At 40.9% G+C, this 14382-nt stretch overlaps 1 protein-coding gene across 1 annotated transcript in view; it reads left to right on the top strand.

Moving 5' to 3' along the window:
• Window positions 1-12339, top strand: part of LOC120783194 (plexin-A2-like) — a 63210-nt gene extending 50871 nt beyond the window's left edge. The window contains exons 22-31 of the mRNA XM_040115993.1: window positions 1451-1517; window positions 1926-2072; window positions 3796-3955; window positions 4788-4891; window positions 6558-6654; window positions 7691-7890; window positions 8165-8334; window positions 8907-9119; window positions 10275-10425; window positions 12244-12339. Of these exons, the coding sequence (XP_039971927.1) occupies window positions 1451-1517; window positions 1926-2072; window positions 3796-3955; window positions 4788-4891; window positions 6558-6654; window positions 7691-7890; window positions 8165-8334; window positions 8907-9119; window positions 10275-10425; window positions 12244-12339 (1405 nt within the window). The remainder of the gene's footprint in view (window positions 1-1450; window positions 1518-1925; window positions 2073-3795; window positions 3956-4787; window positions 4892-6557; window positions 6655-7690; window positions 7891-8164; window positions 8335-8906; window positions 9120-10274; window positions 10426-12243) is intronic.
• Window positions 12340-14382: the final 2043 nt, after the last annotated feature.

Below are 14382 nucleotides of genomic sequence, written 5' to 3' on the forward strand. Positions count from 1 at the left end.
GAGTTCAAGTACCAAAAAAGAAGACATATACTTGAAAAGAAGGAGAAACCACTTTCTCTCGAATGAAGATATTACTATTTTTAACGACACTCTCGGCAGCTTTAAAGTTTGGCGGATTATAGGTATGAAGTTTTAAAACTCATAAAAGGGTTCAACTTTTGATGAAAAATCAAATATATGGTTCAACACTGCCTTGTGAATTTCAGGAACCAAAATTGGACTTCTCTTCTACTTTGGTCAGAGAATTTAATTTTGTCACAAACCTGACCAGTTCTGATCAGCGCCGCTCCTCTTTCGGCATAGATAATTCCTTTGCGCATTGTTCTTTCTAGCCCAGTTACCGCACTTCTGATGGATGAGTAACTAGGCCAGCGAAGGGAAGCCCACCTCTGTTCAGCTTTGTTTTGTGCAGCGGCGTGAAACAGCCCTTACGATTGTGAGAAACAGGGTGCCTGAGCAGACAGGTGAAAGACAGGAGCAGTAAAAGTGATAGAGAGTGGGAGAGACCAGCAGAGGAAGAGAACCTAATGGGGAAGAGTGAGCGCAGCGGCGGCAGAGTTGTTGTCAGTCTGACTTATCTCCTGTGTGCCACTCATGAAACATTCAGCTGTAGCTCACATTTCTTTCCCCGCCACCTCTCCTCTCCTCTCCTCCCTTCTCTCGCCTCTCTCCCTCTCTCCTCCACCTCTGGTTATCTACTGATTGTTTTCCCAGTGCTGAGACTGGCTTACTGAATGTTTCATGAGTTTTTTTTTTTTTTTTTTTTTTGTAAAAAGTGGGCTCTCCCAATCTGAAGCACACTCATTAAATATAAGGATGAGTTCACATGGGAGCCAGTAGTACAAGAACTTGTTAGCCCAAACATACTGCTTGTGCAGAAACACTCTAAAATGGGATGCCGTCAACAGCAGAGACAGTACAAGTTAGGGCTGTAATGCAGGTAAGGACAGAAAAGGAGTGACAAAGAGACAGCAGGGTAGGGATAGAGACCAACTGGCTATAATGCTGCAGGCTTGTATTAGATTCAGATTTAAAAAGGGCACATGATGTTTTAAAGGTGCTGTTACATGATTTAAAGGATTCACTACACTAAATCATAAAATCTTCCCATCTGGGCTCACATAAAAGTAGCTAAGTGCAGACGCAGCAGTGAAGAAACAGAGTGAAAGGACTCAGAAGTGGACCTCTAAGTTCTGCACATTTATGTCATGACCCAAATATGTTGTGCACCAGCAGCACTTAGCTACAGTATATCGCGGTATGTTTCCTTTGAGACCGAGCGGCCGAGTAAGGATGTAATTCTCTGTAAACTCTCCATGTCATGTTTTTTTGGTTCCAACAATATCAGACTCCTCTACATCTTAAATTATAAAAGAATAATCAGCGCACTCCAGCTCTCTGCGGGACGTCCATTGCTAACAAATAAGTGTGCTCTCTTCTTCTCTTGCAGGACAGAGTCGGTGGCAGAGAAGATGCTGACAAATTGGTTTGCCTTCTTGCTCCACAAATTTCTCAAGGTAGCACAAAATCTTCAATCAACTCACACCTTATTGCTATAGGTGTCGATGTGATATACTATGACAATGCTTATTAAAATTGTCAGCATTGATTTTGAAATAGACTGCTGTGTATATTTTTGTTGTAGCTGTGACTTTAACTTTCTAATATTGACGTGTTTTATGGACATTACGGTGGGATAAGGGTACCCTGTGGGGGTCACACATATCCTCAGCTTTGTAATTCAAAAGTGAGAAGAGAGAAAGCTCCATTTTATTATGTTTGATGTGTCACGCTCTAGATCCTGAGTCTCATCGTCTGCCCTGATGAATATAGATTTCTTTCCTTCCCATCCACTTCTTGCCTATGTCTTATTTTTCTTTCTCCCACCTTTCACTCTAATCCTTGGCTTCCCTTCCAAAACAAAGGAGTGTGCTGGCGAGCCTCTCTTCATGCTGTTCTGTGCCATCAAACAGCAAATGGAGAAGGGACCCATAGACTCCATCACTGGAGAAGCACGCTATTCCCTCAGCGAAGACAAGCTCATCCGACAGCAGATTGAATACAAGACGCTGGTGAGTCATAAAGACATTAATAATGACGGAGAAAAGGAAGTTCAAACTTTTGTCTGTATTCATTTTGGCAAAGACAGATCCACAGAAATGTTGCATGTGTGGAGCCTGTGTGGTTGTAATTTTATGAATCCTTTGAATGTTTGGATAGTTTAAATAACATGACAGCAGTGGGCAAATAATCCCGCATGGGTAGATGTTCATTTTAATCAAGCTCAGGGTGACTCTAGACAAAGTTTCTACAAACAAACAATTTGAGAAAATGAGACCTTAGATTGTTGACACAGCCACTCAATTAGCTATGACTTCAACGCCAACTCCGGCTTCATTTTCTTATTTGCATAAACATTAATGTGTTTGTCTGCATTATTCAAAATTTGAGATTCCTGTTCACTGCGCTCCATGTCACTGCTGACTCCCACTGCTGCAGAGGGTGTAGACTGCCATGTGTCTTCTTCTAGCTTAATGGGAAGGGCATAATAAACTACGAGGTTCATTCAATCACCTCAAAAATCATCTACGTGCGAACATCCCAAATAATCAGAGGGAGTCTCTAGTGTCAAGTCAAGTCAATTTTATTTATATGGCGCCAAATCCTAAGAAAAGTAATCTAAGGGCACTTTCCGTATAGAGAATGTCTAAACCGTACTCTTTATAACAATATTTAAAGAGACCCAGCATTCCCCCATGAGCGAGCACTTGGTGACAGTGGCAAGGAAAAGCTCCCTCTTAACAGGTAGAAACCTTTAACAGAACCCGGCTCCTGGTGGGCGGCCGTCTGCCTCGACTGGATGGGTTGAGAGAGAGGGAGAGAGGGAGAGCAGGAGGAAATAGAACATAACACAATGCAGGTTCCACATAAAGATGAATAATAATTATAGGACTAATAATAATAATAATAGTCATAATGAGACTAAATATAACAATAATAATTGAAGCAACAGGATGATGGGGGCAGTTGATCCCCAACTGGCTTCCCATTACAACACATTACATTAATTTGGCTTTCGTCCACTTTCTTCTGTACACATAAATTGGGAGGAATCGGAGATTTAGTGACTTGTTCAGTGAAACTTCAACATGTGCACACGAGGAGCCAGGCACCACACCACCAACCATAAAATTAATGGTTGACCTGCTCTACTACCTGAGCTACACCCCGAGCTACCACGCATAGTGTAATTTTATGGATTTTAAGTTAAAGAGCTGTCTTGGCCCTTTTCCCACAAACTTAATGCTTTAAGTTGAAGAAAAATTATCAGCGAAATGATGAAAGAGTGAAGGTACATACATTTTGTATTATCACGAATACGAATACAGAGGCTTCAAAATTCTGACTGTTCTACTCTAATCAGTTTGAAATGCTTCTCATGAGGTAGGGATTCCTTCACCAGCCCACCAGGATAACTTCCCCCTCAGGCTGGGGCTCCAAAGCAGAGACAGCAGGCAACAGGATGACACCTCTCTGATCATCATGTCGGAGAGTCTGAGAGTCTGTATCTCATTACTTGTTTAATGCCCCTGCTAGAGCTGCACAGCCACATCCTGGAGGTGTGAAATTACCTTTCTGGCCAAGATCCTCTCCACCAGGACAGTTTGTTGAGGAGTAGGTAATGAAAGGACTTTCCTAGCAAGCAACACCTTTCTCTCTGTCTCTTTCTCTGTACGCCCGCCCCCACCCACCCCCCACCCACCCCTCCCTTCTCTCTCAATATTGGATCCCCAGACGCTGAGCTGTGTGAACCCAGACAATGAGAACAGCCCAGAAATCCCTGTCAAGGTGCTCAACTGTGACACCATTACCCAGGTAAAGGAGAAGATCCTGGATGCGGTGTACAAGAACATGCCCTACTCACAGCGACCACGAGCTGCAGACATGGATCTGGGTGAGACTCCACTGGGTTGGAATCACACTGTGTGCAACTAATTGTTTAATTCTACTTGTATTATATAGTCTGAGATAAAATACAGAGGGAAAATTTGCCATGGCACAGGATCTGTTGGAGTAATGACAGGAGGGAAAAATCCAGTTGAGAGTGGGCATGTCTGGCGAGTTATCACAGACATTTCAATGGGGACGAATGACAACAGCAAAGGGCTCAATATCAGTTTCTGAAAACAACCCCCTCCCCATACCCGTTTACAGCCCTAATCAGAGCAGCACTCTCCGACACTGACGTTAAACCTTACAAACAGTGCACCTACACTTGGGCTTACACCCACAGCATGTCATCCAATACTGAACGACTCGACACAAATCCAGCTGACATGCACCTTTATAGGGTGTACATAAGGTACCTTTTAGGTAGTGGCTGATATTGCTTCGGGTTTATAGTTTTATACCTTAACAGGCTTTTATAGGTTAGGGATTTGGAAAGGATCAGTTTCTCCTTGGTGCTTTGGGCACCTTAAATCCCTGAGAAGACACTGTGTCATCTGTGGTTTGTTCACAGAATTACAATCACTTTAATTGTCAAACAGAAATACGCAGGAAGGTGTCTTAGTGACATTTTGGCTGCCACGCTTGACATCTTGCAAAGTTTCAAAGAACAACAATTAACACAGTACACAAGGATAACATGACCTCAACTGCCGCACAGATGGACAGCGTGAGACAAACAAAGGACATTGGACAATGTGTAACTGTCGGGCACTTGGCAATCAGATATTCTCCGAAATGCCATATGCCACACATTCACTATTGTTATTTTCCCACAGAGTGGCGGCAAGGCAGAACGGCTCGTGTGGTCCTCCAGGATGAGGACATCACCACCAAGATAGAGAGCGACTGGAAGAGACTCAACACACTCATGCACTACCAGGTCGGTTAAAAACATTAATACTAATCTGCAGATTAGTTTTCTCGATTAATTGATCAGTTATTCAAAATGTCAGAAAACTGTGAGAAATGCCCATCACAGTCATGCTCAAATTGCACGTTTTGCCCGACCAAAGCTCCAAAACCCAAAGATATTCAATTTACAATGACAGAAAAAAAACTAAAGCCGAAAACACTCAGTTTCATAAACTTGTACAATCAATTGTTTGGCATTTTAGTTTGAAAAGCGACTCAAACGACTAGTAAATGATGACAGTACCAGCAGATTATTATGCTCTGACAATCTGCTAGTCATTTCAGCTCAGGTTAACACTGTGTCTAAAGAGCTATTGCACTCTAACACCTGCAGACCCTCAATCTTTTTCAACCTTATTTAAAAACTGATTACCCAGTTGTTGAAGGGCAACACAGCAGATGCTTTTGATGAAGGACAGAGCATTACTCATTCATATTCACATCACTCGGCCCTGCCAACATTTTTTTCAACATCCCAGTCACAAGCACGCTTAGTCAACCGGACATGCACTTGTGTGCCTGTGTCTTTAACAACATCCTTTTTTCACTCATTAATACGACTACATAGACATGACTCTGATGAGTCATCCTGTTCCTTCGTCAGTCATGTTGGTCTCTACAGCCGATATTTCAGGATACTTGTTCAAACTAAGACAGAGATAAAGACAAAGGCAATCTGCAGTTTCTGCACTAATAGCAAGTTTTGACAAGAGAGGGACGTAAGCCCTATTTTCATTTTTAATTTCCCCTGCTGACGTGGAAATGTTTGTTTGGTTTCTATGCTGGATTTGTACGAGCTTCATTTGTAGCTCATGCAGAACAGCAGCGTGAATTTTGCTCGCGCTGCGGATGATCTCGCATTGTCTGTCAAGCAGTATGCCAACAGTTTACGGTATTTACCTGGAACCAGTGCATGGACAAAATGTAGGACCCACACTTGCCATAAGCCTCTGCTTAGCCTCTGTAACTTCAAAACATTCAGCAGTCGGTGAACTACACATGAAGATCACATACTTATTTCACTACCAGCCAGGCAATGTTGAGTTTCGGGAGGGCCAAGGCATGCTTGAAGGGTTTAATCTACATTGAGAAAGACTATGAATTAATTTAGTTATACCAAAATTGTTAGTAACACGTCACTGAATCTTTAATGAGAAAAGGGGGTTGCCACACACCAAGTGTGAGACTAGAGCCAAGTTCTGGTCTGTGGTAAACCTAGTTTTGACTCCTTCACTTTGACTGCATTTGACTATCATCCAACTGAATTATACTGCAGTGCAGAAGATTTTCTACTTTTGTCGCCGACAAAATCTTCTTAGGTGTGGATAGGTTTGGCCCTATTTTGTTGTTGAAGCTGTTCTTGTCGATGCCGTGTTGTCTGCATCCCTCTACAGTTGATGATGGATTTTTACATGTTTTACTTGAACTAAAAAGCGGCCCTTTACAGGTTTATTGTAAGTCTTGTGAATCAAGTGCCCACGGCAGACATTCAAAACCCGTGATTCATAATTTCACAACTACCTGGATTTTAATCTCAAACATTTTTTAAATTCCAGCCATGATTACTTTTTTACCATCTGCTGCAAGCTACAAATTCCTGAAAATAATAGACAGGCTTTACCTTTGTCTCCCAGGTGTCTGAGCGCTGTGTAGTGGCCTTGGTGCCCAAACAGATGTCCTCTTTCAACATTCCCTCCTCAGCCAGCTTCCCACGCAGCATCAGCAGATACGGTCAGTACTGTTTACGAAATACAAATGCTTACTATTCATCCAACATACAGCAGTGTTGCACCATCTGTTGCTGTCACTCATCAGTCTGTTGTAGAGCATATGATCACAAACTTGCACATTAAACAAAGAAATGCAACATGAGTTTCAAAGATATCCAACAGTACAAAATCAAGACAAATTCTGTCTATAACTTCAAGTTGGTAAATCTATGTTTGGACAAGCAGATCAAATATGTGTTATTTCAAATAATCCACTGCGTGGTGTATGTTTATGATCTATAAGGGAATTGAAATACTGTCTTATCACTTTAGATTCGTATAATTTACATCCCTGGCTGATATAAAATGTAATTCAAATAACATCTCTGAAACTGCAACTCCACCTTTGACATTAAATTCTAGTGATTTCTTTAAAAAAAAAAAAAAAAGCATGAGACATTTGTGATATCACACAGCAAAACGAGAAAAGAGCAGGAAAAAAAAAGACATAGTGACAGAAAGCAAGGAAAAGAGCCTGGATAGATAGCATGCCTTCAGAGACCAAGTCCGTATCATTACTATGACAACCAGTAATATAAATTACAGCAAATGATTATACAGTCTAAACACACACATCCAACCTGCCCACTGCAACCTGCAAATTACAAAAAGGACAGTCTGCCTTAAATTCAGATCCGAGAAACAAATGTGACTTTCTCTCCATTTGAGCAAGATGTTGTCTGGCAAACACATCATAAGATGAGATATATTCTTTTACAAACAGCATTTAGAACATTTGGAATATATCTACATACATATATACACATATATATACATACATATATACACATATATATACACACATATATATATATATATACACACACACACACATATATATATATATGTATGTATATATATGTATGTATATGTGTATATATATGTATGTATATATATATATATATATATATGTATATATTATGCATATATCTATATATTATATATATTATTATTATTTTTATTATTTATTTTTTTTAATCTCAAATTTGACCATCTAGGTGTGGACGTACCCTTCCGCTCCACCCCCACCAGCCCCGACAGCCCCCACTCCCGTGTGCCCATGCTGACCCCTGACCTGGAGAGCGGGGTCAAAGTTTGGCACTTGGTCAAGAACCATGACCACGGGGACCAGAAAGAGGGGGAACGCGGCAGCAAGATGGTGTCCGAGATCTACCTGACGAGGCTATTAGCCACAAAGGTTCAATATATTACATACAGTATATTCTAGTAACAACATATTGGAGTCACATAATGGAAGACAACATCTGCAATCAGCTGTGTTGAAATAAATGGTGCAAAGTTCTTACGGTTATATTTAAGAATAATTTTGGGCACTTTGTACCTGTGAGTGTTACGTTAATTTTTGTTTTCTGCAGGTCAACATTTCAGGCAGTTGTAAAAGACTTAAATTTACTATAAACACTGAAAGTAGCAGAACTATGAGTCTTAACTTCATATGCTGTTTTCTACAGGGCACACTGCAGAAGTTTGTGGATGACCTGTTTGAGACTCTGTTCAGCACAGTGTGTCGGGGAACCGCTCTACCTCTGGCAATCAAATACATGTTTGACTTTCTGGATGAGCAGGCTGACAGGCACGGCATCCATGACATGGATGTTCGCCACACGTGGAAGAGCAACTGGTGAGAAGGATTTCTGACACAGCACTGTGGTTCATTTATAAGAGTTTTAGCCATTTTGCAATGGCTTCCCGTGGAACTCCAAATTTAGTTTTAGATTTTACTCATCACCCACTGAGGAGTCAGTGCTCGGCCCTCAGCATACATTGCTTTCCATTAAACCCTATATGCTGGTGTGCACCTTTAGGTCTGGCATTAAGTCCCATTTCAGTGCTTAAACTACATTTCAAAGATAAACTTGATCTGACACCTCATGGTTAACTTTGTGTCTGCCTTTAAAACCCTCATTTTAAACATCCATCTACTTGATTCCTTTGTCTTATTCTCTTGTGTTTCATGTTGTTTCAGCTACTTTATACCCCTCTAGAGCTCTAAAGCTCTAAAGCTCAAAATGAAAGATTTTTAAAAGTCTTTTTAACTACATCTACAACCTTCTCCAACCTGAGTGAATGCGATAGGCCAATGAGGGACTGATCAACTGGAAATGAACATTTTGTACACATTTTAATTAAATAACTTAAATTAATTAAATAATATCTTAAATAATTCTCTTTACGTGTTTTCAATATCTGCAGCTTGCCACTGCGTTTCTGGGTAAATGTGATCAAGAACCCCCAGTTTGTGTTTGACATCCATAAAAGCAGCATCACGGACGCCTGTCTTTCTGTGGTGGCCCAAACCTTTATGGACTCTTGCTCGACGTCCGAACACCGTCTGGGCAAAGACTCGCCCTCCACCAAACTACTCTATGCCAAGGACATACCGCATTACAAAAGCTGGGTAGAAAGGTGTGTATGTGCGCTTGCCTGTGTGCACAAATGCAACGACAAATGTCCTCACATGTACAGAAAGATGAATGAAATTCCCCCAACTAAGGACTCTTTGGTTGTCATCACTTCCTCACAGGGCTGGTTAAGATCAGGGCCTAGGTCAAAGTTAGAACTGACATTTGTTTTAGTCATTGGGGGAATTTGGTTCACCTAGGATTAGGCCTGTTATGTTACAGGTTAGTGTTGATTTAAGGCTTGGTTTTAGGACTAAGTTGAGCCTTATAATTAGATATAGAGAGGTTTTAGAACTGCACGCTTACGGATAAAATGAGAATCATGATTTTCTGCCTCAGAACTGTCTCTGTAATCACCTTGTTACTAGGTTGTCACGTAAGGTGATATACTACATAGTATGAGTTTTTTTGTAACATGGATTGCTTCATCACATCGTATTTTGTGGTAGTATCAGTATCAGTTCAGCAACTACGTCCAACCTTGGTTGGGTTCCTAATTGGCAGATGAATTTATTTACTATCACCCAACATCACCAGAGAGGTTTTCTTAATTTTGACACTTTTTGTTCTTGTTTGTCTCCAATTTTATCATTGAAGTGTTAAGATGTTACTTTTCTGTCATTTGGTGCAATGGACTTTTGTCTTTTCTCACTGCAGCTTAAGAGATAAATTAGGGGTGCTTGGTTTGGTGGAACAGACCCCCCCTGGTTATGCAGTTTTCGCACTAGCAAATATGAACGCTTCAGATACAGATGTGATTTCGTAAAGTTATGAATCCAGATCATGATAGGTTTTAATGTAATTAATCATGAACAAAATAGGGTTAGGGAAGACAGAGTTAATATTTATGTAGCCAAATGATGGTCTTCATGGTCACTTGGGTCTGTGTGTCTGACTATAATAAACAGTGTGCAGGTGTGTTTTGAAGGCACTGGGAGCAATACTAAATGACTGAACCTGTGAGTGACACATTTCCTTATCTTCCTGCCAAAACACCTCTGATTTACAGATGCCTGTAACATAGGATATTCTTTGACTTTTCACAACAACAGACTGAATCCAAGTGAAGAGAAAAGCTCTGGTATGCATGACTGTACCCTGGAAACTGACAGTGTGTGTGTGTGTGTGTGTGTGTGTGTGTGTGTGTGTCTCCTCTCAGGTACTACGCTGACATCAACCGCCTGCCTGCCATCAGTGATCAGGATATGAATGCCTATCTGGCTGAACAGGCTCGCCTTCACTCCAGTGAGTTCAATGTGCTCAGTGCCCTCCATGAGATCTACGCCTACGTCAGCAAGTACAGCCAAGAGGTGAGGCGTAGTCAACACACTGTAACATGGAAATGTGCTGTAGAGGTCCTTCTGGTGTGGTAAGCCGACTGTGGTTAGCATTTTTTGAGATTAAAGCAGCTATAATCAATATTTTTATATAAACAATGGATCAAATGACTGTGTGTAATGTAACTTGTCACTTGTAGTGATGAACCTGCGGAGACTCGTCACCCAACACTGCAGTTCCCCACATTCTCATAGCATTTTAATATCTTTCAACTCATTGTTTTGGGTTCACGACTCACAGCTTAACTGTTTTGGTTTCTCTCTCACTACTCTCATAGTTCGATTTCTAGCGACAGCAAGCGGCTGTTTTCAGTGAAAAGCTCAGATAAATCCGCTGGACACTACCTGCTCGGCACCAAACAGCAGACAGACAAGGTTATCGATTTGCCGGTGAACATAGTCGCGTATTTAGCAGCTAAAGAGAAGGATTGATTTCCCTTGTGAGTTGGTGGAGGTCGAGCTAAAACGAGAGTGAATATTTGGCTCAAATTAGTCAGGTGGACACACACAACTGAAGGCCAATATTGCACTGTGTTTGTTGGATTTGTGGATAGGCAACTGTTTGCTAACAAGTTCACCATAACATTTTTATCAAGGTTATTATAGCCCCTTTTTTGTTTTTTGTCCATTTTGGACAAAAAAACCCACTAACATTCACTAACATCCGGCTTTTGCCTTCAGTGGGAAAGGGTACAATCGGCATTCCTTCCCGGGTCAAATGACTCTGCAGTAAGCACAGGTATTATGAGCTCCAGCTCCGATTGGCAGTAATGGAAACATGACATCCAAGTGGACCCGCCACCTTTTGCCCCTTTTCCGGCGCAATGCTATGACACGCATCCAAGACCCAGAAGTTGGCACGTAAATAGCCAGGAACATTTATTGTTTTTTTACAGTCTATGGGAACAACTTGCAAAAGTGATTTTGTTCATCATATGCAACACTGCGTGCGTTGAGTTTGAAGAGACTGAATTAAAAGATATAAAAAAGTAACCAACTCAGCATAGTCACTGGCCTCCATGCTGCTTTGTACTGGTAACGAACCCTGTTTTCTGGCAAGCTCGTGATGTTGAACTTGACACACCAGGAAGAAAAAAAAAACAAGAGGAAAAAAAAAAAAAAAAGGCAAACTTGTCTATTGGCAATGGTTTTCCCGCCTTTAAAAAACCCACACATACGCACTCATTTGGGTGTAAAATGGGTACAAGTCTCAAAGTTGTCAGCTTGTTGCGCTGCCTCCACGTGGCCAAAAATATCAATTAATGCAGGTTTAAAGCCTTTAAACCTGAAGGTAGTTTGTTCAAGTTGCTTGTATAATCAGCCAACAGTTCAAAACCCAAAGATATTTCGATATTTTATTGAGAATGATGGAAAACTGAGAAAAGCAGCAAACCCAGCAAGTTGAGGTTGGCTTTTGCTGCTTGATAAGGTTTAGCTGAACCTGTGTCACACAACAATCTTTTGCAAATATTTATACATATGCACTGAATACTCAATAATCAAATCAGTGATAATTAATTCAAATCAATCTGCTAAAATAATTTAGAAACTAAACTTTATCAAATGCAGTAAAACGTACAATATATTTCATCATCAAAGTAGAGTAAGTAAAGTGGAAACTGCTGGTGTTGTAGGTCTTTTGTGAATTTCTTTGATTCATATTGTGTATGTGCATACTTGTATGATTCTTGGAGCTGACCAGTGATATGCCTAAAGTCCTTGGTTTCACAGTTTGTGCCCGTGTGTGTGTGTGTGTGTGTGTGTGTGTGTGTGTGCCTGCGTGTGTTTTAGATCACTGAGGCACTGGAGCAGGATGAACAGGCCAAGAAGCAAAAGTTGGCGTATAAAGTGGAGCAGATCATCTCAGTCATGTCTATAGAGAGCTGAGACACACACACACACACACACACACACACACACACACCTACATACAAACATAAACATTAACATACAGTATGCACTCACCAAACACAAACACATACACACACACACACACACACACACCAAAACATACTGTAACAGAGGAGTTACAAACCCATCAGCAAAACGTGCGGCGCTCACTCGTGCACATGTACAAGCACATTTTGTGTACATATAGGATCACACATAAACGCACACACCAATGTACGCAGAGACACTGCAGATTTTAACGGACCTACTGTATAAACAAACAATGCATACACAAAAAGATACATACACATGCAAACACACACATGCAAATGTACATACACAAACCACAGCACACATCAAACAGCAGATTGTCCCAAAGCACGATTTTCGAATCCAATGTCATCGTTTTTTCAGAAGAAACTCCAACAGGCAAACATCCAGCTAATAAAACGCTACTACAAAGAGAGAGAAAGACAGAGGATTTGGGCTATCACGGTTGCTGAATTCGCTCCCAGTTCTTTTCCGCTGGGTAATGGTTTGTCTTTGTAGTTGGTGCTTATACTAAATGTCATAAAACAGCACTTAACAAAGAATGACTCAACTTGAAAAATCCCTGGAGGAGCTCAACAAGGACAGGAGCCAATTTAATGGGACGGCACACGTGATCGGACAAGACGCAAAGTGCTTTTTATATGTCGAAGATGACGGACACTTATTCGCATTACATATCACAGGCTTGGAGTGACATTGCCATTTGGAGCCATTGGGAGCAGAGATGTGTAACTTTGTGTTGTTAAGCCTTTTCCTGTTGCCTTTTACAGGCTTAAAAAAAGGAGAACACTAAAGACTCTGGCATTGTTACTTTTCATTTTCCTACTTGAAGCTCCCTGTCGTAAGGTACTTTTTGTTTAAAATGAAGGTTTTCTGAACTCCAACTCTGCGAGGGATGGAAGAGTATACAAACAAATTTGTCATTTAAAAAAAAGGTGAGTGTCCCACTTTAATAATCCAACACCAAGAGGTCAATACCTTCACACTTGAAATATATGTAGATATATTTCCAGACCCGGTCCCTGGCCTTTTTTGCCAAATATAATATGTCCTATGTTTCATTCATGTTAAATGGTCCTGTAGAAGCCATTAATAGTACATGCCATTGTACGGAAAAGATCCCATTTAAGATAGGAAATTTTGTACAGTGATGATCTATAGACCACTAATTCAGCCATTCAAAGATAAGTGGAGACCAAATTGAACTGTAGCAGAAAGCATGATTAATGATGCCATAAGCCTGATCAGATTAGCCTAACCCTGGCCAACAGCGCCACCCCCCCCCCCACCCACCCCGTCTCATCAGTCATTGTTTACATTGAGCATGATACTTGAAATGCACCAAGTGCACGGGATATTAAGAACACCTGCTGCTCCTGAGGAGTAATCCGGTCAGATTTAAGTTCGATGAAGGCTTTGATGCCTTATTGATTTTCCCCAATAAAGCCGCTGTGAACATAAGCTGGAAATTAATCATAGGAAAAAAGATGAAAACGGATGTCTAACCCCGGAGATCTTGAGATGTGAGAAGAGCTGTAGTTTAGTGTAAAGCAGGTGTTCCTTATATTCTGTACACAGAGTGGATATATGATTTATGATATATGTGTTAGGATCAGAAGTTGGTCCTTGTAAAGTTCATCCATTAAACCTCTGCTGCTTCAGAGTGCTGTCTTCGCTTTACAGCCTGACTTTGTCCATGTTTCAGCATATAATTCACAAGTTTTCATTTCACGTTCGGTGGATATTTTACCTGAATGCCTCTTGTCTCCTTGCTGCTGAATTTATAGAGTGCCATATCTAAACTTTAAAATGATTATCATGACGAAGATTTCAGCCTGAGGCATCGCGCTAATTCAGGACTTTCAGTTTTGATTGTTTTGTCCGTTGCAATGATGAGGCTGTTTCATCGTTCCATAAAAAGTCACTGCAACCGTCTATCAACTTCATTCTGGAGAACTGCTCTTTTTTTACCATTTCAGTATCAGTGGG

This window comes from Xiphias gladius, chromosome 21, assembly GCF_016859285.1.
Source record: "Xiphias gladius isolate SHS-SW01 ecotype Sanya breed wild chromosome 21, ASM1685928v1, whole genome shotgun sequence".
Classification (NCBI taxonomy): Eukaryota; Metazoa; Chordata; class Actinopteri; order Istiophoriformes; family Xiphiidae; genus Xiphias; species Xiphias gladius.